At 38.0% G+C, this 23,924-nt stretch overlaps 1 protein-coding gene across 1 annotated transcript in view; it reads right to left on the bottom strand.

The window, feature by feature from the left end:
- SPTLC3 (serine palmitoyltransferase long chain base subunit 3) overlaps positions 1–23,924 on the bottom strand; it is a 170,735-nt gene that overhangs the window by 74,127 nt on the left and 72,684 nt on the right. The window contains exons 5-6 of the mRNA XM_055133468.1: positions 16,083–16,207; positions 13,689–13,782 (exon numbers count right to left, since the gene is read on the bottom strand). Coding sequence (XP_054989443.1) covers positions 13,689–13,782; positions 16,083–16,207 — 219 coding nt within the window. The remainder of the gene's footprint in view (positions 1–13,688; positions 13,783–16,082; positions 16,208–23,924) is intronic.

Genomic DNA, 23,924 nt, shown 5'->3' with positions numbered 1-23,924 from the left:
CCTTCCTTCCTTCCTTCCTTCCTTCCTTCCTTCCTTCCTTCCTTCCTTCCTTCCTTCCTTCCCTCCCTCCCTCCCTCCCTCCCTCCCTCCCTCCCTTCCTTTCTTCCTCCATTCCTTCCTTTCTTCCTTCCTTCTTTCCTTCCTTCCTTCCTTCCTTCCTTCCTTCCTTCCTTCCTTCCTTCCTTCCTTCCTTCCTTCCTTCCTTCCTTCCCTCCCTCCGTCCCTCCCTCCGTCCCTCCCTCCCTCCCTCCCTCCCTCCCTCCCTCCTTCCTTCCTTCCTTCCTTCCTTCCTTCCTTCCTTCCTTCCTTCCTTCCTTCCTTCCTTCCTTCCTTCCTTCCTTCCTTCCTTCCTTCCTTCCTTCCCTTCCTCCCTAACTCACTCCCTCCCTCCCTTCCTTCCTTCCTTCCTTCCTTCCTTCCTTCCTTCCTTCCTTCCTTCCTTCCTTCCTTCCTTCCTTCCTTTCTTTTATACAGGACATGAACATAAATCTTTACAAAGACCATTATGTATCTATGCTTTTTTTTCCAGATGGGAGCCCAAGAATCCTAGTCCCTTCCATGTCAGGAGACTCAAGATATTTAACATAAATGGAGAGTCCTATGGGGAGAGGCTTAAGGGTAGAATTTCATGAGCCTCCCTCCCGCCTCTAGTGTATTTATTATGTGATTTCTGAGCAGAGAGAAAAATCAATGAGCCATTTTTGAACTGTGAGGCACAAACTCACTGATCTCTTAGAATCAGGGAAGTTAGAGAGGGAATGAGATGTCTTCACTCACAGTGGAATTCTGGACCTGTTCTAATCAGCATCTGGTAGATTCTCTCTAGCTTTTAGGTTCTTGCTTTATAATGTGCAGCAGGTGGGTCACAGACTCCAAGGATTCAGGAGATTGTGGTTTCTGCTTTACAGGCCTTGTGGGATTATACTGTTTCAACAAGCCACCTACTAACATCTGCAATGGATTCTTAAAAATAATAATGCCTATTAAAATACTTATATTTGTATTATGTCAATCCTTGTGATACCACTAAGAAGTGAAGAAGAATGATTCGATTTTTGATTTTTTAGATAAACAAATGAATGCCAGAAGGATTATAAGGTCCCAAACAACTACAATTAAAAGCTCCAAAATTCAGGCTAGAGAGATAATACAGGGATAAGCACTTGCCTTGCATAATTCTGAACTCAGTTCAAACCCTAGCACTGCGTATGGTCCTTGAACACAGTCTGAAGTAGCCCCAGAGCACTCAATCATGTGCGCCCTTCCAAAAATACCTCTCGATTTCCTCATCAGCTTTGAAAAAAAAACATGTGATATATGAAACTAAAAATAAGAAATGATGCCATCACATATCTGCATACATACGTCTGCACTTGTTATAAAATTAGAGTGACAATTGGCACAACTTTGAGTATTGACAATGCCTTAAGCACTATTTGCCACCAAGTCTGGCTTACCAGGGCAGTTTCCTTTTGTTTATGAAAGACTTGCTAACACAGCGATGTGGTGTGGAGACCACAGTCAGCAGACTGGCAATAGTACCTATGGGGGCAAAGTGATGGGTATCTGAAATACTGAATTCTGAAATACCCAGAATAACTCAGCTAATGCCAAAAACTATAATCAGGAATGGGTGACACATAAGCCCAGTGCGTCTCTTTCTATGTTTAAATTCTTAGCTTTGGTATTAGTGAACTCTGTACCTAGGAAAGCTGCATAAAGGGTCCTGTGATAGAATTCACCAGAAAACAAGGTAGCTCTGTTGTTACCAGAAGGGAAACTGGGTTCAGTTCAGTGAATGCCTCCTTAAAGATAAAATCTTTAGAGCTACCCTTTGCTTACGTAGACTTTGGAAGAAACATAAACCTAATGACCAACTTTGGCAAACGATGCAAAAACTTTTCTCAAAGTCACATTTATAAAGATTTCTCCATGAGATCAATGAAAGTGATGGACTGAAAATGTTTATGCCTTACATTTTACCTAAGATGTTTGAGCAAGTAATTTGGTTCAGATTTCCTTGATGGCTTTATGTCAGCAGGTGTCACATGGTAGGCCAGAAAAAAAAGATAATCTTCTTAGAAGAGTACAAAAAATGACTGAAAGTAGAGAAAATCCAGTCAAGTTTGAAATTGAGACAGACATGAGGGCCAGAGACTGCTGACTCTGAGAAGGGATTCAGATCAGCAACTTCTGACATTGGGGACCCGAGCTGAAGGACCTGTAGAACCCAAAGCCTGATTTAGGAAATCAGATTTCATGAGACAGCATGGAACTAAATAGAAAACTAAGATGAGATCTCTAAGTGCGGAAGTAGAAGGTGAGCCCTTTATTCAGAGAGTGTTGTTGGAGTCCAGAGGTCTGTGTTAGGATTCTGCTCTGAAATTAAGGCTCAGGTCAAGTCAGATGGAAAATAAAGGTAACCAGGGGGAATTCTGGTTTCATATGTTAAGTGCCTGGACTAGAAGAGAGTTAAATGTGTGATGGAATTTACCTATTGTTTCATACATCATTTTACATTTTAGGGAAAGAGGGAGTTAGAAAATTCCAGCAAATGAGTAAAAATTGCTTTCTAAATGGGAACTCAAGTCCTGCCTCCTTGGTTTAAATACCACCTTGATCTCTTATTACTATAATACTAGTTCTCCAAGGTTGTTCATGCAGGCTTTCCACATTAGAGCAAGTATTTGACTTTTAACCTTGATGTGTGGAACTAAGATCAATCAAGGTCCCTATGCCTCTAGAAAAACTTTTCTGGTTTTTGTTTTTATTTGTGTGCGTGTTTCTAGAGAAACTTTTATCATAGCTCTAGAAAATGTAGATTACCTATATTGTTTCCAGGAATAGACTTAATATTAGATTAACCTATCCAAAGCAAGGAAAATATCTGGAGGCAAAGTTTTATTATTATATGAAGCCATCCTGTCCTTGTCATGTGAAACCGTTTTTTATTCCTTGGATACTTAGCATAGGATATAAATCCTCAGTTTGTCTCATTTACTTTAAAATTAACAGTCATGGAAATTCTCCATACATATGTAATTTAATTTGATCTTTTCCCCCTACTAATTTGTTTGAAATATAAATTTGTTTGTCTAACTTCAGAAGGACCCATAGGACTTGAGGGTTGGTTATTTTCTACACCCTAACATTAACTGTAAACCAGTAACCTCATGACTTTGTGTATGTTTCTTCACCTGTCTAAAATAGGATAATAATAGCAGGTGTCTCCCTGTGAATTAGTACGAGTAAAAGGTTCATTACAACAAAGATTCAGTACTGTTATCTCTTTTTAAACAACTTAGAGGCAGTTGCTGTATTTACGGAAGTAAGTAAACAGCCTAGTGCTTGAGTCCAAGTCATAGCATGAGATCTAAAAGGTCATGGCTTGTAAAGTAGTCTAAATGATGTTTATAGGCTTGACCTTCCACTCAAACAGTACTCATGAGCCCTCATTCTGGACAGAGTAGCACTCAGAGTATTTTAGTAAACACTATGTTCTTTGTAATTCCTCCACTTGGCCTTTAAATGCCTTAGACAGAATCTTGCTTCTTCCTTTCCACTTTATTTATTATTTTTTTAAAAATCACCCCAAATTCTTGGCCTGTCTAGCCCTCTGACTTCATGGCAAGTTTCCTGGCTGACAGGGAAGTCTCACATCTCTAAGGCAAATTCAAGAAGCCCTTTATGACTTGTTTCAGGACACAGATTGCCTGTAACTTCACTATTCCACAAGTGGTCCTGTATTACCTGCATGATTTTCCCATATCATTGACTCTTCCAGAGAGTTAAAACAATTCACATTGTGAGATCTTTGGAAGGCTTAAAGTGTAAATACATCAAGTTGAGATGATGTGTTTTCTGAAGGCATGTAAGAATTTCAAAGGACTCTAATATATTTTTCAAAATGTACCGGATTCACTCTGGATAATAAACTTATTAATCCATTATTGGAGCTGACTCCTTACTATAGAGTGTGAATGGACCAGAGAGTCTTGTGGAATTCAATGAACCGTAAAGGAAAATTAAAAATTAGCTATATTTTGGGTCAAAGAGATGATAGAGGAGAGGATACGGGGCTAACCTTGCATATGGCTGATTCTAGTCTTATTACCAGCACCTTATTACCATGGTCCCTTGAGAATCTCTAGGAGTGATCCCTGAGCACAGAGCTGGGATTAGCTCCCAAACAAGGCAAATGTGGCTCCAGTCCACTCTATACTGAAATTGCCTTAGTTAAGTTGCTCAGAGTAGAAAATGCAATGACATATTCTTAGGACTTAGAAGAACTCAGATACCTAACTAGCATTCAGAGACAAAATTCAGGCTACTACCAGGATAACTGCTACAGTATTTAAAATTTTATAGTCAGAGACATAGCAGAGTAGGTAAAGTGTTCACATTGCATGTGGTTGAGCCAGGTTCAATCCGTTGCACCACATATGGTCCCTCGAGCAGGGTCAGAGGTGATCACAGAGCACAGGTACAGGACTAAGTCTTGTGCACAGCCAGGTGTAGCCCAAAAACCAAAGTAATTTTTAATTAAAAACATATATGTGCAAGAGTCACATCTCTTTCTGGGTCCTACATATTGCCTGGTAATAGATATTTAGCTAGAAAGTAAGACTGTAAGTTTTTCCACACTCTACCTATATCCTTAGCTCACCTGTCTCTTATAAAACACAGGTCAATCCTTTTCTAAGAATGTTTTTGTTCCTGACTCAGGGAGTCCGAGCATGAACTCAACCAATCAGAGTGAGAAGTGGTGAATAGAAGCCCAACCTTCCAGGTGGAATAACATCTAGGTATATCTCCACTGGCTCCCAGAGTTTCTTAATAGAATTGAGACTCAGTTGCCTATTGTGATAAAACTTGCTTGACAACAGATATTTTTTTATGGACTACTTCCCCTTCTCTATCTCCATCCTCTGTTTATAGCTACTATGTCTTAAGATCTTCTGAAATAAATGACTTATAGTTTCAAATTTTACTCTCACTGCTTAACATCTGTGTACCCTTGAATGGATTATTTAGTCAGTTTGAGGATCTGTTTTAATAAGTGGGACTAATGAAGTGATCTAAGAATCTGGGTTTCTGTTACATTTAAATAAGCTGATTATGTAAAGGGCTAATGTGATGCTTGCCTTCTTAATGCAGAATAGATGATAATTATGACCTCAGTAGTTGTCCATATTCACTATCCAGGAAGAATTAACCCTTGTAATAGAAGTAGAAATTGTGTGAACAGTGGATACAAGCAAAGAAAATTACAGAAGGACAGCAAAGTGTGGAATTGTATAAAATTCCATGATTCTGATGTTTAAAAACATCCTGTTTAGGTAACAATCCTGAAGAACCCGCCGTACAAGTTATAGCTCCTATCTAGGCCAGCTGCTTACTTCATGCAAACATAGGAAGGCAACTTCAGATCTGCAAGTCCTTGCACAATGTCTAGATGATAATTTATGGATATATGGGTATATTAAGAATTAAAGTGTCACAGTTTATTGAGGTATTGGAATTATCCTGAGAATAACATTGAAAACTTACCAGCCCTGACACTATATACATTATGACTCAATTATCTACCTCTTCATATACCATCTTACCTGCCTTAATTTTGAAGAAAGAAGTTGTTCAAAGGATCTAGGAGCTACCCCTACTTTCAAAGGTTTGATGTGCAAATAACAGGGAGAGTATGCCCATTGCAAAAAAGATCCTAAAATTCAATACGCTGGGGAGTGGAAACACGTGATTTGTGTAACTCAGAATAAAAGTGGATCAGTCTCCTGTTGCTGTAATAAGAAATCAGAACTAAATATCATTTAAAAGATAGTTCAATATATAATATTATTGTTCTCAAGGCTAAAAATTTGAAATGGATTTTACTTGGATAAAATCAAGGTGTTGACACAGATGCTTTCCTTTTTGTAGGCTTTAGGAGATAATTCGTTTTCTCAATCATCTTGAGACTTCCTAAATTTCTTGGCTTTTATCTTCAGAGCCAACAATTATTTACTAAAGTTTTTTTCACATGGCTTTTCTATGACAACCACTATTCTACTACCCTTTTCTATATTGAAGGTCCTTTTGAGTACTTTGAATCCATGCATACAATCACTTCATCCTAAAGTTAGTAACCTGATTTTATCTGCAACGTTAATTCCTTTTAATACATAATACTGAATACTCATTGGTTCTTGATATTAGGATACGAACGTTGTAAAGGATGGAGGATATCACATTCTGCTTACCACCCAAAGCTAAAGAGTAGTATCAGTTCTTACATAATTTCATGGACCAGATGATGGACTCTGACCCTTACTGTTGGTAGTTATTAATTAGTTGGCAAGGGCATCATTTATACAGACAATTTCATATTTCACCACTGAGTAGTTGTATGATCTTGGAAAGTTGCTTAATATAACTTAAGTATAAATCTATTCATTTATAAACTAGTACCTATTCCATAGAGTTGTCTAAGGGTTAAATAATTAGATAAGAGATCATTAGCCCAGTTGATTGCACTAAATAAATTATCAACTAGTGCTATTTGATAGTATAAAATAACCATAGCTAATATTTATTATAAACACATAGATGCTATTATTTTTTACAGGTGTATAAAGGTAGAACCTGAGGAATATGTTGCTCAATGTTTCAGGGCTAAAGTTTAAGAAAAGTGAAACTTTTGGATATAATTTCAGCAAAGAATTAAGGGAGTAAAGAATAATTTTACTTAAAAATTATTTCAAACCTAATGGAAAAAATATAAACAAGAATACTATAGATAATACTCATTTGAGGCTACAGAGACAGTACAAGGGCTTAAATGTATTTCGCTGACCCCCATTTAATCCCTGGCACTGTATTTGGTTTACATAACACTGCCAAGAGTGATTCCTTAGCTCAAATCAGCAATTAGCCATGGGCACCACCAGGTATTGTTTTCAAATTAAAAAAGAGAACATTTAGCCATTATTCAAATTCATCTATTAATACTTTTTCTCTTTGCTCTAACATCTTTATTTCTCTCTCTCCACCCCTCTTTCTTTTCTTAGATTTTTATCCACATACTGTATGTAGGTAAATCAATCTGTATTTATATGCATGCACAGCCACATAATACTTTTCTAATTGAGACTAAATTGCATAGATTGTGGTCTTTAACACTTTCCCCCCACACACAGTAGAATGTCTTTTCTAAGAATAAGGATAGCCTCCAATAAGACTACAGTAGAGATCAGAGAACTTTTCCTGAAAAAAATTAGATAGCAATAATTTTGGCTATGTGAACATGGATAGTGAATATGGACAATTACTGAGATCATACTCTCTGTGATATATTCTTTTCTAATTTTTGTATAATCTGTAAAAAATTAAAAATTATTCTTGCGTGCCATATTCTTATGTACGTGTGCTACTGTATAGTTATTCACTTTAACTATTTAACATTAATGCTCTAGGCTTCCCTGGTTTTATCTAACCTACCAACCATATTCCTATTGTTTAAATTTCCCAATAATGTCCTTCATAGTATTTCTGTTTGTTTCAGATCAAAGACTTGGATAAGTTATTAAACTTAGTGGCAACAACTTCTTCAGCATGTTGTAATCTTTTAGAAAACTCCTTTTCTTCTTTTTCTATTATTTTTACCGGAAATAATAAAATCTGCCATTTGAGATTGTCTAGCAATGGAATCAATATCTTACTTGATTACTGTGTAAGAGATTTTGAGCATGTCTTACTATAAAGCATTGTTGTACACAGAATATCCATCTGTTCCTCACAATAATGTCAGGTTCCCTAAGTGTTGTAGATAATTTATTTCTCCCAACTATATATTATGTTTTTTTTTTTTGGTTACGCTTTCACTAAAATTGTTGTTTTGAGATTGAAATACAAAATAGCTGCAGATTAGGCTGGATCAGGTGAATTAAGCTGAAAAACTGCAACCTTGGAGCAATTTTATGTAGTAATACAAAGATTTGATCCGTGGGCTGGAGAGATAGTACAATGGGTAAGACAACATCTTATATGTCCCCAAGCCAGCCAAAAGTGATTCATGAGCACAGAGCCAGGACTAAGTACTGTGCATAGCTTGGGATGACCCCCAATTATTTTTTTTAAACCAAACAAAAGAAATTTGTGATCAAACTGCATCAGTTTACTTGAATATTTAAGTAATGTGTATGTATGTATTTTGTGCTTTAATTTGGTAAATGAGGAGTCAAACTTTGCTGCAGTGTTGGTGATCTCATGGGCAGTACCAGGACAGTTCTGGGGATCAAATCAAGGGCTTTATATACAAAATATATGCCCTAGTCCAGTATGGACCTACATTCACAGATTTCATTATTTTGTTTTAAGTAATGTGCATGAGGAATTTGTATAAAAATGCCCTTTTTTGTATAGCTGTTGCTCAATTATCTGTACCTTTTTGTGTATTTTAACCAAAAATGTGGAAATAATCTGCATTGATGAGTTTATGTTGTTGGCATCTATTCTGTGCACACATAGATAAGAGCAGCATTTTTGATAATTGTTGATATGAATATGATGTGGCTGATACTGAGTCTTACTCTCCATTGTTAAGGCTGAGGAAGAAAATAATCATTTAAAGTCACTCCCTTTCCTTTTCCCGTTAAAAGAGGGGTTGCTCCAAGTGTCCAAAAATAGATGAAACATGCTCCTTGAGGGGCCTTGGGGATCGGACAGGAGGGAGTAGCATCGATGGTGGAGGGAAGAGTTCAGACAAAAGGAGGAAATGGTGCTAAAAGGTGGTAAAGTGCTACATATGAAACCCTATCAGTCACAGTCCTGTAAACTACGGTGCAAAAACTATATATATAGATCATATATATAAATATATATATAAAAATATATATATAAAAATCACATACACATATTTATATATATAACTGTATCACTGTCATCTTGTTGTTCATTGATTTGCTTGAGCAGGTGGCATTAACATCTCCATTTCTCCCAGCCTGAGATTTTAGCAGCCTCTCCTTACTCATCCTTCCAAATGGTGCCGTATTGGAGGCTCTTTTGGGGTGAAGGGAATGAAACCCATTATTGTTACTGTATTTGGCATATAAGATGCGTCATAGGGAGCCGACTGGTGTGAGGGAGGCAAAGTGGTGTGAGGAGGCATTGGTGGAGGGAAGTGGACTGTGGTGAAGGGATTGATGTTGCAACATTGTATTCCTGAAACCCAATAATAAATAACTTTGTAATAACATGTTTACTAAAGAAAAAATAAAATAAATAAGGAATACAAAAGTCAAAATTAAAATAAAATAATGAGAAAGAGTTGCAAACATGATGGGTGAGAGTGTGACATTTCTTGGCCCCGCTGGCCCTGAGAAATCATGTCTCAAGAAACATTAGTCAAACCTACTTCCTGACCTAAGTGCAGATTTTTCATGCCTTCATGCAAACCTAGAGTGGCTTGTCTTTCAACTTGTCTTATTTTGTCTTTCTAATTGTCAGTGACTGGGCAGGCAAAGTAGTTGGATAATGGAAATAGGGTCTGCTGAGTCATTCGTATTATATTCAAGGGAGGAGGAAGCAAAACTTCATGGCTGAGTATCCAGCTTCAGGCACACCAATGTTGGCCAGGGACGCTGTGTTCATGATCCATTGCTATGGAATGAATTAGCTTATTTCCCACCTTATGTTCAGTGTTAACTCAAAGTTTGAATCCATAATTTCATCACTTCTAGACATAGGGGATGGCTCTTAAATGCCTTATGTTGAATCACAGCATTTAGAGAATAAAGTGGGCCAAAGTCATACTGTCCAGTCCAAATTTCTTGGTTATTTCATGAAGTACATACATTTTAGTTTGTTAACAAATCTTAGTATCTCTGTAATAATTGGCCAAAGCTTTTTTTCGCAGACTTTTGTTCAGTAGTTCTACCCCACAGTGGAGCTTTTGCTATCATTTAAGCATTTCAGATTATCCTTATGTTTGAGATAGTCTCTCCTTCACACCTGATTAGAATTTTCTTAATTTTTCAGTCTATGGCAAGTACTTTCCACTTCACTCAATCTCCAAAGAGAAATTATTACCTTCTTCTAGGTCATCAGAGTATTATTACATGCTATCTCTTAGTAGGAGTGAGGACAGTAATAATAACACAAAAGGCAAAAACAACTCAGCAATTTTCAATTTCAGGCTTTTTATGTACGTCCTTCAACTTACCATGGATCAGGTAATGTAATTAGCCTCATTTTGGAAGTAGTTAGAGACTAAACATAATTAAGTTATTTGCCTACAACTACATATTAATTAACTATTGAATATGGATTACTTTGGGGTCAAAACTTATTTTTTAAAAATACCGAACTGATGGTTTTACATTGGAATATGCTATATAATATCAATAATATTTAGCAACATATATTTATAAGAACATGTATGGATTCAAGGGTTCAATTCATTAAATTTTGGTAAGATTAAAATGCAAATATATCTATCAAACATTTGGATTACTTTAGAAAATTCCTCTATGTGTTTTCTCATCAATTACCTCCCCACATTGAGAGGGAAGCATTTCATGACTATAATTGCACTGGATTAGTTTTATTTGTGTTAGAATTTACCCTTTACAAATACATAAATGATATAATACTTATTATCTAGATTATTTTACTAATGACAATGATTTTTAATGATTGTATTAGTAATTTATTTCTTTTAAAATTATGGAGTCATACTAATAAGTTACTAAAAAATTCTCCTACGGGTAGAGTGATTGTACAGTGGATAAGGCTTTGGCCTTGCATTCAGCTGACCTGTGTTTGGTCCCTGCTATCCCATATGATCCCTGGAGCACCACCAGGCATAATTCCTGAGCGCAGAACCAGGAGTAACCCCTGAGCATCATTGGGTGTGACCCCAAACAAACAAACAAAAATTCTCCTGTTGATAGAAAATCAGATTGTTTCCAGTGTAAATCTATTACAAATAAAGCTACTATGAACAGTCTTATACAGGAATTTTGTGACATCAGATCTTCTTTTAGAAATTTCAAGGTATGAACTTTCTGGATCATAGTACAAATTTGTTTTGTAACGCTTTGCCAAAGAGTTTTCTTAAGAAGTTGTATGTCTTTATGCTTCAGCAATGAGTAAGAGTTCTAGTTGCTTCATATCTTTGCTAACATTTAGAGGTTGTCATCTTTTTAATTTTAGCTCTTCTATTAGGTATAGAATGGATGTAGGCCAAACCCTCAATTCTGTCTAGTATTATTATGACCTTTTAAAAACTTAACCCATATGTAGTTACTTTGAGACATTTATTTCACTGACTGTAAGTTCTACTATACCTAAGATATTACCTTACCCCTTTTATGGTACCCTAAAGACATAACTCAGTGTTTAAATCAGAGGAGGCATCCTATAAATACATGGTAAATTTTTCTTGGAAACCTTCTGCATTTTAATTTTATTACTTTCTTTGTCAACTTTAGACAAGTAGCATAAAAACCATAGTCAGAGGAAGAGTGTATCTGGTGACATATCCCAGGATACATTTGCAAGGTATAAATAAATCTAGATTAAAGAAGGTTAGAAGGACCAGGGAGATAGTACACAGCAGGTAGGGCTTTTGCCTTGTGTATAGCTGACTTGAATTTGATCCTGGGCACCACATATGATCCCCTAAACACAGAGCCAGAGGTAAGCCCTGAGCACCACAGGCTATGATCAAAAACAAACAAATAAACAAACAAACACCTAAAAATTGAAAAAAAAATTATATGACATATATTGCATTGGTGTAAGTGTGCATCATCATCATACTAGGAGTACTAAAAAAGTTGCCTGCATGGGATGGGAGATGCGCACTGAAAATAGAATATAGACCAAACATGATGGCCATGAAGTGCCTCTGTTGCAAACCACAGCACCCAAAAGGAGAGAGAGATCAAAAGGGAATGCCCTACCACAGAAGTGGGGTGGGGTGGGGGGGATGGGGTGGGAGGGTAGAGGGATACTGGGAACACTGGTGGAGGGGACTGGGCACTGTGGAGGGATGTAAACAAAATGCAAACATGAAAGCTCATAAGTTTGTAACTGTAACTCATGGTGATTCACTAATAAAAAAAAATTCAGTTACCTATATCTCTAACTTGATTAACCTTCCGTCTTTTTTATCCTTTCCCAAGTAGACTGTAACTTTGGTCATCAACTACCTGCCATTCCAAATAAGAGACTACCACAACTGTGTTTAAATAAAAAGAAGTTTGATTTTCTTTTAATGAAATCACTTCTTGAACCCCTAAACAATGTCTATTCTAAATATGAATTCCGAAATTGGTGAGAATAAGATGAATATAGATATAACAACTGATAAAACAGGCAGGAGAAAGTCAATCTGAGGGGAAAGTGAAAATCTGAGGGGACATCAAGAATTTGTTTAGAGAACATGACCCTGAATTTGCCTCTAGAGCACTCATGTTCACATATCTGCTTATGGTGGGTCAGGCATAGCTACATCTCACCTAACACACTCAGTGCTAACAGACTTTTCATTGCATCTAGAAGTTGGGAAGGAAGGTTCATTTTAAAATATTCTCTTTTCATTCCCATGGGATACTTGTTCTTTGCTTTGAGATTCTGTTATGGGGGTATAATAGAATTAAGACAACTCTTTCTCAAGTGTCCGTCACTTTTCTACACTTTAATTTTTCTTTCATTGAAGATATAGTGAAATGCCAAGGATGTGGACCAAGAAAAAGTAGAGTAGAGAAGGCAGGAGAGAAAGGCGGTGAGAAGGAAGAGAGCAAAAACAATTGTGTGTTAACATGTAAGAAGTATGTATGCATAAACATGGGTGCACATGTACAAATGTGTACATATATATGGTGTTCTAAGATTAGGAATAAAAATAGAAAAATAAATTTTAAACTAAGACAATGATGATATAATTCAACATTTTCATTTTATAAATAAGAGAATTGAGTATGAGAAAATTAAAGAACTTACACAAGGTGATGCAATAAGTCAGGTCCAAAGCAAGGCAAGAGAACTTAAGTATCTAACACTCCCTTCCTTTAAGCATGTTCTCCTGTTTAAAAGCATGCTCTCATGCTGCACTTTCAAGTCTTTAAGAAGAAATGGCCTTCATACGACTAAGTTCTGCATTTCAGTGAAGTTCATTTCGTTGAGTTTCAATAAATTTGATAGGTTTCAATGAAGTTGAATTGGTGGTTTATGAGTATGCCTTTGTATGTAGAGGGAAGTGGTTTGTCTGAGCATGTAGCCTGAGTGGGTGCTATTGAAAGAAGACATTGTATTAAAGATTACCTTCTCCTTAACCTAGTGCATAACAATTAAACAGGTCTTCTGACTTCTCCAAGCAACATTTTAGGAGATAAAGAGTTATCACACTTCTGAAAATTAAATAATAGTCCTAAGAGATGACTCATGCTTTTGGAGGTTGTATTGTAAGACCACTAATAACAGTGGCACAAATGTATTTGGGTACTACGTAGAAATCTAGATGTCTAATGTACTTTAGGCATTTGTTCTGGGTCACAGGAGGTTAGGAAGCTGTCAGGGAATATAAACACAAGTGTGTTTCATTAGACTGAGTTCCTAGTTTGGAAAGCTAAAAATCTGTACTCTCACACAGAAGCAAATTTTACATGTTGTATAAACATATTTATACTCACTGTTGTGTTTGAAGGTCCTTATAGTTGCACCCGAGAGTCTGGCCCCAAGCACAAGAGATGCATGGTTCAACTCATCACTTAAAATAAGGCAGCCCTTTGTAGAAAGCAAACACAAAAAACAGAAGCCAATAATAAAATTAAAGAAAACAAAGCACATGGAAGCAGAAAGTCCTTTAAAGACGTGTAAAATAAATCTCCAAACCCTCTTAAATTTCAGGAAGCTAAGAATTGAATCTTATAAATATGGATAATAATCTTATGCAACAGTTAATTGATGGAAACGAGGATTATTTTAAGGAATTAAATCTAATAATTTGCATAGGACTGGAATGATAGCACAGCGGGTAGGGTGTTTGCCTTGCACGCGGCCGACCTGGGTTCAATTCCTCCATCCCTCTCAAAGAGCCCGGCAAGCTACCGAGAGTATCCTGCCCGCACGGCAGAGGCTGGCAAGCTACCCATGGCATATTCGATATGCCAAAGCCAGTAACAACAAGTCTCACAATGGAGACGTTACTGGTGCCCACTGGAGCAAATTGATGAACAACGGTATGACAGTGCTATAATTTGCATATAAATTTCAAAAGACAGTCATTCAAGATACTGATTAAGTCCAAACTTGTATCTCTAGAATTGGTATTTGATGGGAAATTTGATGTATGATTGGGTAGGGTGTGACTTTGCTAGGAATTTTCAAACTCATGCTGAATTATACATTGGCAAAAGTATCACTGTGAGCAGTTAGTAACTTTGTATTTAGAAAACTATAAATGGGCAATTATATACACATATGAGGCAAGTGGAAAAGTTTAATATATTTATTATGTTTTGTAGAATTTTTATTTTTTATTAAAATTTCTCTAAATTATAAGTTGTTCAAGCATACTAAAACTCCAGACACAAATAAGTGCTCCTCTGTCATTTGTGGCTATCCAGAATCTTACAGTTTTCATTAAATTTTGGAAACCACTTGCAATATACTTGAAATTTGTTTGGCAAGAGTCAATAAAATTACCACAGTCCATACAAAAGATTTGCCTGTGTCTGTGTGGGGGAGGGGCATACCTAGCACTGCCCACTCTGTGTTCAGGGATCATTCCTGGCATGGCTCAGGGGCAATATTGAGTGCCAGGACATGAACCCAGACCTGCTACTTGCCAGGTAAGTGCTCTACCTGCACTACTATCACTCAGCCAAAATGTGTTTATATATTTATTTTTGGTGAACTCTTTAGAGCAGCTTGTCAAAATCATGTTGCCTTACTCTTAAATACTTTATCATATGTTTACTAAGAATAAGTAAATAATCACAAAACCATAATAAAGTATTGTAAACAAGAAATACAGCGTTTATATAATTAACATCTAATACACAGCTGAAATTTAAAATGTCCCAATACTAGATATTAAAAATTTCCCAGTACTAACAGTATCTTAATGTTTTGGATAGATGCATTCTTTTCTTACATATTTTAAATGTAGAATACAAAAATTATAATTTGAATTTAGTTGTCACATTAAGTTTTTCTCTTATAACATATTTAATTATGAAACTTGCTTAAAATGAGTGAACCAATTTTTCATTTAAATTTCATAAAGAATTCCAAATACTCTAGGCTGATTTACACTAGTATTTCTAGACAGGATCCCCATCTTGGTCCCACCATGGACTCCCAGGATATTCAAAGGGGGTCACAGGTAAAATTACATAAACTGAGGACCACAGTCTGTGACTATGGGACCAACTGGTAGAAAGGGAATCATAGGAAGAAAGTAAGATCAGGAAAAGGGTAAGCAGCACTGTTTATAACCTAAAGTTATTATAACTTTATAATAATTTATCTTAAAAGATAAAATAAAATTTAATTCTCAGACTTTCAGTTTTGCACAGGCTTCCCAGTGTTTTTCAAAAAGTTTGAGCCACATATTTTTTCTTTATGTGTGTGTGTGTCTTTTTGCGGAATTTATTCTATTGCATTGTTGTCTCTTAGTAAACTCCAAAGTACATATATTGACAAATTCTAACTAAAGTTTACCTTTGTATGAACTTCACCTTGCCTCATATGGGGACATAGTAGGTTCTCAATAAGTGATTTATTGAATAAATGAATAAATAAGAAAAATGCTTTGTCCAAATAAAACTGTTTGCCATGTTCCATACGAGGACTTGGAAACCTAAAGTTTAGTAGAATTTATTAAATCACTATTACAAAAAATTTTTTAGCCCATATCTAGGACTATATGTTTATAACTAGAATATCCTGCTAAAGAGATATGTTGGGCTAATTCCTTTCCTAAGAATAAAATTATTTCATTTATATCACTAACAATGGATCTGATTAGACTTACAATATTTAAGAAGAATACAGTGCCAGCCATGTTAACAAATTCTCACCTTTCCAACTAGTGCAGGGATATTCATTGAGTTCGTTGCAAATCCCATTCCAAAAACCATAGCTGCTTCCACATTCAGGAACTTTGCCACAAGTTCCTCTACTTCTTTGTGCTTATCCAAGGTTCCTGCACATAAAATGATAGGATGAATGAGTCTGATCATTTCAAAAAATCTAAATTTGACAGCCTGAATTTCAGTACAAACTACAGAGTATATAGCAAGTATTATTGCTGTAACAAAGAAATAACCCAAATGTCTATCTACTGTGGAGTGTGTAAATAAATTGTGTATATATGCATATTTTGAAATTCATCATAGCAGTAAAAAGCAGTAAATGACTACCCACAGAAATATATAACAGTGAAAAAAGCCAGAGTATAATAAATTCATAGAGGCTGTATGTCAACTAGTTCAAGTGTTGGCATTCAGGATCATGGTTTCTTCTGTTGGTGGGCTTTAAGACTTTCTAAATGTTGGTTTCTAGATCTAGGTGCCGGTTACATGTGTGTTTGCTTTGTGAAAATCGATTGTGCTGTAAACTTACGATTGGTGCTTTTTCTCTAGAGATATGCCTTATCATGCAATAAAATGTAAGAAAGTGCCAGTTCTTCTTTCCCTCCACTCTGTCACCCTCAAGTAGTTAAATCATAATCACCCCAAAGTGCCCTATACTCAAATGCAAACAAATCTCATGACTTTGATCGATATTAATAAATCTAGTTATGTTGCATATCAACCCTAAGTGCTTTAGTCTTTATCAGTGTATTGCCCCTTTCCTCCTCCCAGAGAAGCTTACCATACCCTTGCTAACATCCTTAATTTAGTCAAAGTCTATCTTCAACCTCTCCTTTGTGTTGGATATTAACCCTAAGTGCTTTAGGCTTTATCAGTGTATTGTCTCCTTTCCTCCTCCTAGAGGAATTTATATTACCGTTGCTAGCATTCCTAATTTAGTTAAAGTTTATTTGTAATCTTTCCCTTGTATTTTACCTCGCATTGTCACAGTCTCCCATGTTAATCTTGATTGCTTGTAAAACAAAATTTTCTGGTAATTTTGAACTTGTATTGATACTGCTTTGCATTTGAAGTGCTGTATATTTGTACTTGCTTTTCTGTTTTCCCTATAGCCTTTTTATATGTTACCATAGAGCAATGTTCTTTAGTTAAACACAGAGAGACCATTACTGCTATGCTCCTAATACTTGGGAGTTGATTGCTCCTGAGCATAATTACTTGATCATAACTACTTGACTCAGGCTTCAGTTTCTGTAGTTCCTGACACCCCAAAGGAGAGGTCCCGCCCTGGGACTGGGATGGACCCAGGGCGAGTGGCAAAAGTACCCAGCAGCAAAAGGGGACATTCTAGAAAGCATAAATGCATGGTTTTCATGCAAACTGTTACAACTTTAGAGACAGGACCCCCTGGAGAAGGACTAGCTGAACTGGCCTGAGGACTTAGTCTAGGAATTACGGTAAAAGCCTTGCTTGCACTCAGAGCCCAGACAACCAAGTCTTTAAAGCCTTGTTTGCATACAGAAATCCAAAACCCTGTGGCCGCTAGTGTGGCCACACGACCTCATATCTCTTCATTCTCAACAGGGAAAACAAATTATCAAATGCTTCCTTTTCAAATTATCAATTATCAAATGGTCCGACTTTAGGGGGGAGAAACTCCAAATCATAATAGTGAGTTTTTTGTTGAAATATTGAATGTAATCAAAGTAAAGTGAAAGTAAAGTGAAATTTACCAGTTACACAGGTGGGGTGGGGGGCTGGGTAGAGGGGGGATGGGGGGAGGTATACTGTGATTCTTGGTGGTGGAATATGTGCACTGGTGAAGGGATGGGTGTTCAAGCATTGTATAACTGAGACTTAACCTGAAAACTTTGTGACTTTCCACATGGTGATTCAATAAAAGAATAAATTAAAAAAAATAAAGCCTTCTTTGCTCTCAACCCAGAGAACTAAGTGTTGGAATCTTTGTCTCTTACTGTGTTTATCCAAACAACTGCTAGTATTGATAACTTATACAATTAGAGGGAAACATAAAAGCAATACAGTTGCCCCTGGGAGACAGTGTGTCTCCTTGAGTTGATCTCCCTAAAAGAATTTCCTCTGCCAAATGTTTATCTATGTAAATGACTATCATACCAGTCCTTACCTCAACCCCCCTTCAGATGTTCTATAAGTATTCTAGCACTCTGCATTAAATGGGCCATTTTCACCTTCTGACTGTGGTCCCCAGCCTCCCCGTCTCCCCCCTCAACCCCATCTTTCTGTGAATCTGTTGGGGGGCCCTGGGGAAGTGGGGAGGCGGGGAGGCGGCTCAGGGCTACCGAACCGAACACACACAAGGTGTCCAGCAGCAGCAACAGCCACCCGAGGATCATCATTTTACTTTCTTTTTTGTGATTACACATAGTTATATTTTCGAATGTTTAGAATGTGCTATATTTCAAAGCCCATAATTAATATGATCTCATTTCATCCAAGAGGCTTATAATGCAGTATTATTCTTTTACACATAAAAAGATAAAATGTATATGGAAGCCAGATTTAAAAAGCAACAAAAAGAATCTAGTCGAACTCCAAAGTTCATGTTTTACAACTATTCTATCTTTAACATGCTAAAACTATGATCCTTTATGCATAATCCCTTTCTATGACTATTACTAAGAGCAATGCTAATGCATCCCATACATTTTTATTTGCATCATTCTAATTTTCAAGTCTGTACTGCCTAAAATAGTAGCCACTAGAAGCACTAGGTTAGAGCAACGTAACTGAGTTTTTAAGTTTTATTTAATTTTAATTAACTTAATTTAAATTTAGTAAATATTGCTACAGTATTTACAAGAAACACAACTTGGGTTATTTTAGTAAGGTACGTTTCACTTGGGCTGGAGCAATAGTCCAGTGGGTAGAACATTTGTCTTGCACAGGGCCAACCCAGGTTCGATTCCTCTGTCCCTCTCAGAGACCCCGGCAGGCTACTGAGAGTATCTTGCCTGCACGACAGAGCCTGGCAAGCTACCCGTGGCGTATTTGATATGCGAAAAATAGTAACAACAAGTCTCACAATGGAGACATTACTGGTGCCTGCTAGAGCAAATCAATGAGCAATGGGATGACAGTGACAGTGACAGTGATGTTTTACTTATTTCACCTTTACCAGTGAAAATCTAGTTTCTGAATTGGGATGTGCTGTAAAGGGAAAATTAACCATTTTTTAAAAGGCTTAGTTCAGTGACATAAATAATGCAAAGTGTATCATTAATAATATGTATGTACATATATGCTTTTGCAAAGGCCATACTTGGTAGTGCTCTGGGGTCACCGGGCAATATCCAGCAGTGCATGTGATACCAAAGATCACATTCAAAGTTCTGCACATGTGTGTTACCACTTGAGCCACATCTCTAGACCTCATTTATGTTTATATTAATTGTAGAAATATTGGCAAAATATTTAGGACTAATATATACATGCTTCCTTCAAACTAAAGAATCGCTTATTTCACTCTAGACACTTTACCAAAGTGGGGAATATACACCCCCTAGTCTGCCCTGCCCCAATTCTGGAGTGATGGGTGGAGAAGTGTTAGCCTTGGGTGCAATTGGGGATACCTTCTGTTTGTTCACTTAAAGAAGATTGACTTCTAGTAAGGGACTTCTCAGCAGTACATTTTTTTTTTCTGAAAAGGGACCCATCTAGAGCGTGATCTAAATTTTATTTAAATTAACACATTAAGAGATGAGCTTGCTTATGTGCTCCCATGATGAGTGCTAAAGTTTAGAAGACATTGATATGAGTTCAAAGCTTTATCTTGCCTTTGTGATGTAGAAGATTTCTTGATAACTGCTTATGATCTTTTCTGAGAGGTCACAAGAAGTCACACTGTCATGTAACGGATGATTGGTGTAAACTGCCTTAGATTTATTCACCAAACTTTCAAAACCATACTAAAACATAAATTGTCATCACTGTCATCACTGTTATCCCATTGTTCATCGATTTACTGGAGCAGGTGCCAGTAATGTCTCCATTCGTCCCAGCCTTGAGATTTTAGCAGCCTCTCCTTATTCATCTTTCCCAATGATTGGAGGCTCTTTCAGGGTCAGGGGAATGAGAACTATTATTGTTACTGTTTTTGGCATATTGAATATGCCACGGGGAGCTTGCCAGACTCTGCTGTGCAGGCGGGATACTCTCGGTAGCTTGCCGGGCTCTCCGAGAGGCATATGTATATATTTCCCTTTATGATGATGTGTCTTGTTGCAGCCATGTGTTCCAGGAATATGTTCACTCATGCGTGAGGCTCGTGAAAAGTGACATGGAGCCCTGCGGCGGTTGGGTGGTGGAGGTCACTGCTGGGGCTGGGTCCCTTAGGGGAGGGGAAGGCTCTCACCCGCTCCCCACTCCGACCCCGGGGCACCCCAAGTAGAAACAGGCTGACATGGAGTCCGGTGGCATGGTTATGGGGCCTAATTTTATGCTCCCTCCCGGGAGAAGCAGCCTTGAGTTCTGGAGAGTGGCTGATGAGGAGATTATCTGGCGTGGGCAGGAGTGGGTTTATGGGTGTGACCATTGGTTTGCCAAAGATTGGGGGAAGTAGGCAGAGGACCTCTGCTCCCAGGTCCTGTTGAGCCGAGTCCAAGATCTGGACTCTGTGGAAAGCGGCCTGGAGCGTGGCGGCGATTGGGTAGTGGAGGTCAATGGGACCAGGGAGAAGAGATCCTCTGCTTGCTTCCCCTAATCTCTGGGGATCTAGGGGCCACACTCATAAGCCACCTCCTGCCTGTGTGAGATACTCTCCTCATTGGCCACCCTCCAGAAATCATGGAAACTTCTCCCGGAAGGGAGCATAAAATGAGGCCCCCATAACCATGCTACCAGACTCCACACCAGCCTGTTTCCACTCAGGGCGTCCCTGGGTGAGAGCCCTTTCTGCCCCAAGGGACCCAGCCCCAGCAGCTGACCTCCACTAACCAACTGCCGCCTTGTTCCAGGCCACTTTCCACACACTCGGGCCAAGCCTCATGCATGAGCGAAGTCCCACGGAATCCAGGTAATGCAGAACTTTGTGATCTTGGACTCTGGGCTCAATGGGACCCGGGAGCAGAAATCTTCTGCCTGCTTCCCCCAATCAAAATATAAGCTAGCAAAATTAATTTTGGTCAAATTTTGTTTAAAGGAGAAGTTAAAAATTGGTTTTTGTTTGGGGGCCACATTCCCTGTACTCATGGCTCTGTGCTCAGGGATCACTCCTGGTCGCTCTGGGGGGACAGTTCATATACAAAGTATGGGACTTAGCTACTGTACGATCTCTTCAGTCCGAGAGGTTAAAATTTAAGGTAAAGTCGAGTTAAAAGAAAAACTTAAATTTCAACATAAAGTGTGCAAACATAACAGTGTGTAAGAACTTTTGTTTTTCCCTTTGCAGAGACAGACTGTCCTAAGGACAATGGGTCTCAGGACAAGTACTAAGAAACTACCAGCCTGGGCATGAGGCCTGGGGTTCTTTTTATTTTTAAATTTTTAAAATTTTATTGAATTACCGTGAGATAGTTACAAGCTTTCATGTTTGGGTTATAATCTCACAATGATCAAACAGCCATCCTTCCACCAGTGCACATTCCCCACCACCAATATCACAGATATACGCCCCCTTTCCCACCCTCCCCCTGCCTCCATGGCAGACAACATTCCCCATACTCTCTCTCTACTTTTGGGCATTATGGCTTGCAACACAGACACTGAGAGGTCATCATGTTTGGTCCATTATCTACTTTCGGCATGAATCTCCATACAAACTGGTTCCTCCAGCCATCATTTTCTTAGTGATCCCTTCTCTATTCCACCTGCCTTCTCCCCTCTGCTCATGAAGCAGGATTCCAGCTATGGGGCAATCCCCCTGGCCCTTGTATCTACTGTCCTTGGGTGTCAGCCTCATGTGATGTTATTCTATACTCCACAGATGAGTGCCGTTCCTCCGTGTCTGTCCCTCTCTTTCTGACTTATTTCACTTAGCATGATACTCTCCATGTTTATCCATTTATAAGCAAATTTCATTACTTCACCTCTCCTATCAGCTGCATAGTATTCCATTGTGTAGATGTACCAAAGTTTCTTTAACCAGTCATCTGTTTTAGGGCACTCGGGTTGTTTCCAGATTTTGGCTATTGTGAACAGTGCTACAATGAATATATAGGTACAGATGTTATTTCTATTGTGCTTTATTTGTGTCCTCATGATATATTCCCAGAAGTGGTATTGTGGGGTCATATGGAAGCTCAACTTCTAGTTTTTGAAGGACTGTCCATATTGTTTTCCAGAATGGCTGGACCAGTTGGAGCCTGGGGTTCTGATTCCAGCGTACCTACAAAGTGACGCAGTAACTTCTGATGAACTCTCCTCACAGATTTTGGAGAGTTAGGGAAAGCTCTAACCAGCTTCTCTGATGTTGGGAGTATTCTTTTCTATATTTAGAATGGTCATTGTCCTTGCAGATCCCACTCATTCATCAACTTAATTTGATATCTTTTCTTAGATGCCATTTTTTCTTAGCTCCCTCAGGCAAATACCATTTTTCTCTTTTAAGAGATATAAAAGCTTCCTCCCATGAAGACAGCATACTTCTTCAGTTGAACTGAGGACACTCAAGAGGCCATCTTATTTTTTGCATCTCTGGGATATATCCCCAGAAGTGGTATTTCTGGGTCAAATGGGAGCTCAATTTCTAATTTTTTGAGAAGCATCTATACTGTTTTTCCAAAAAAGGATAGTAGAAATGACATCTGCACTTGTATGTTCATTGCAGCACTGTTTACAATAACCAGAATTTGGAAAAAACCCGAGTGCCCAAGAACAGATTACTGGTTAAAGAAACTTTAGTACATCTACACAATGGAATACTATGACTATGGAGCTGTTAGAAAGGATGCAGTCATAAAATTTGCATATAAGTGGATAAACATGGAGAGTATCATGTTAAGTTAAATGAGTCAGAAAGAGAGGGAAAGACATAGAAAGATTGCATTCATTTGTAGAATATAAACAGAATGGGAGACTTACACCTAAGAATAGAAGAGATGAGTACCAGGAGGATTGCTCCATGGCTTGGAAGCCAGCCTCACATAATGGGGAAAAAGGCAGCTCAGATAGAGAAGGGACCACCAAGTAAATGGTGCTTGGAGAGCCCTCTTGGGATGGGAGATGTGGGCTGAAAGTAGACTATAGACCGAATGATGGCCACTCAGTACCTCTATTGCTAACAACAACACCCAAAAGGAAAGAGAGAGAGCAAAAGGGAATGCCCTGCCACAGAGGCAGGGGTGGGAGGTGGAGGTGGTGGAGGTGGTGGGAGGGATACTGGAATCATTGGTGGTGGATAATGGGCACTGGTGAAGGGATGAGAACTTGATCATTGTATGACTGAAACATAAGCATGAAAATTTGTAAGTCTGTAACTGTACCTCACTGTGATTCATTGCAAAAAAAATTGGGCTGTTGGGCATCAGCGCATAGGAAGTGGATTTTTTTTTTAAAGGCCATCTTCTCCATTACAGAAAGTGCCCTAAATATCAGATGAAAAGTCAGGCTGTGTATATAGATCACAGTCATGGAATTAGGTGAAGTACAAGTGCCAGGAAGGTCATCTTGTTCTTTTACTTTTCATGGTGGGTACAGAAAACATGGGTTAAATTCACATTTCTGCCAAGTTGTACTTTTGACATTCAAAGTGCTCCTATTTTCACAGGATGTGGGAAATTATGGGTAGATATTGACAAAGTCTTTAATTTCCTCAAATTGATAATGTTAAGAGGTGAGTGTAGTCACCTG

The sequence above is a fragment of the Sorex araneus genome, chromosome 3 (assembly GCF_027595985.1).
Source record: "Sorex araneus isolate mSorAra2 chromosome 3, mSorAra2.pri, whole genome shotgun sequence".
In the NCBI taxonomy this organism is placed as follows: domain Eukaryota; kingdom Metazoa; phylum Chordata; class Mammalia; order Eulipotyphla; family Soricidae; genus Sorex; species Sorex araneus.
Note: the sequence above shows the minus strand (reverse complement) of the source record. Positions and strands in the feature narration are given on the sequence as shown.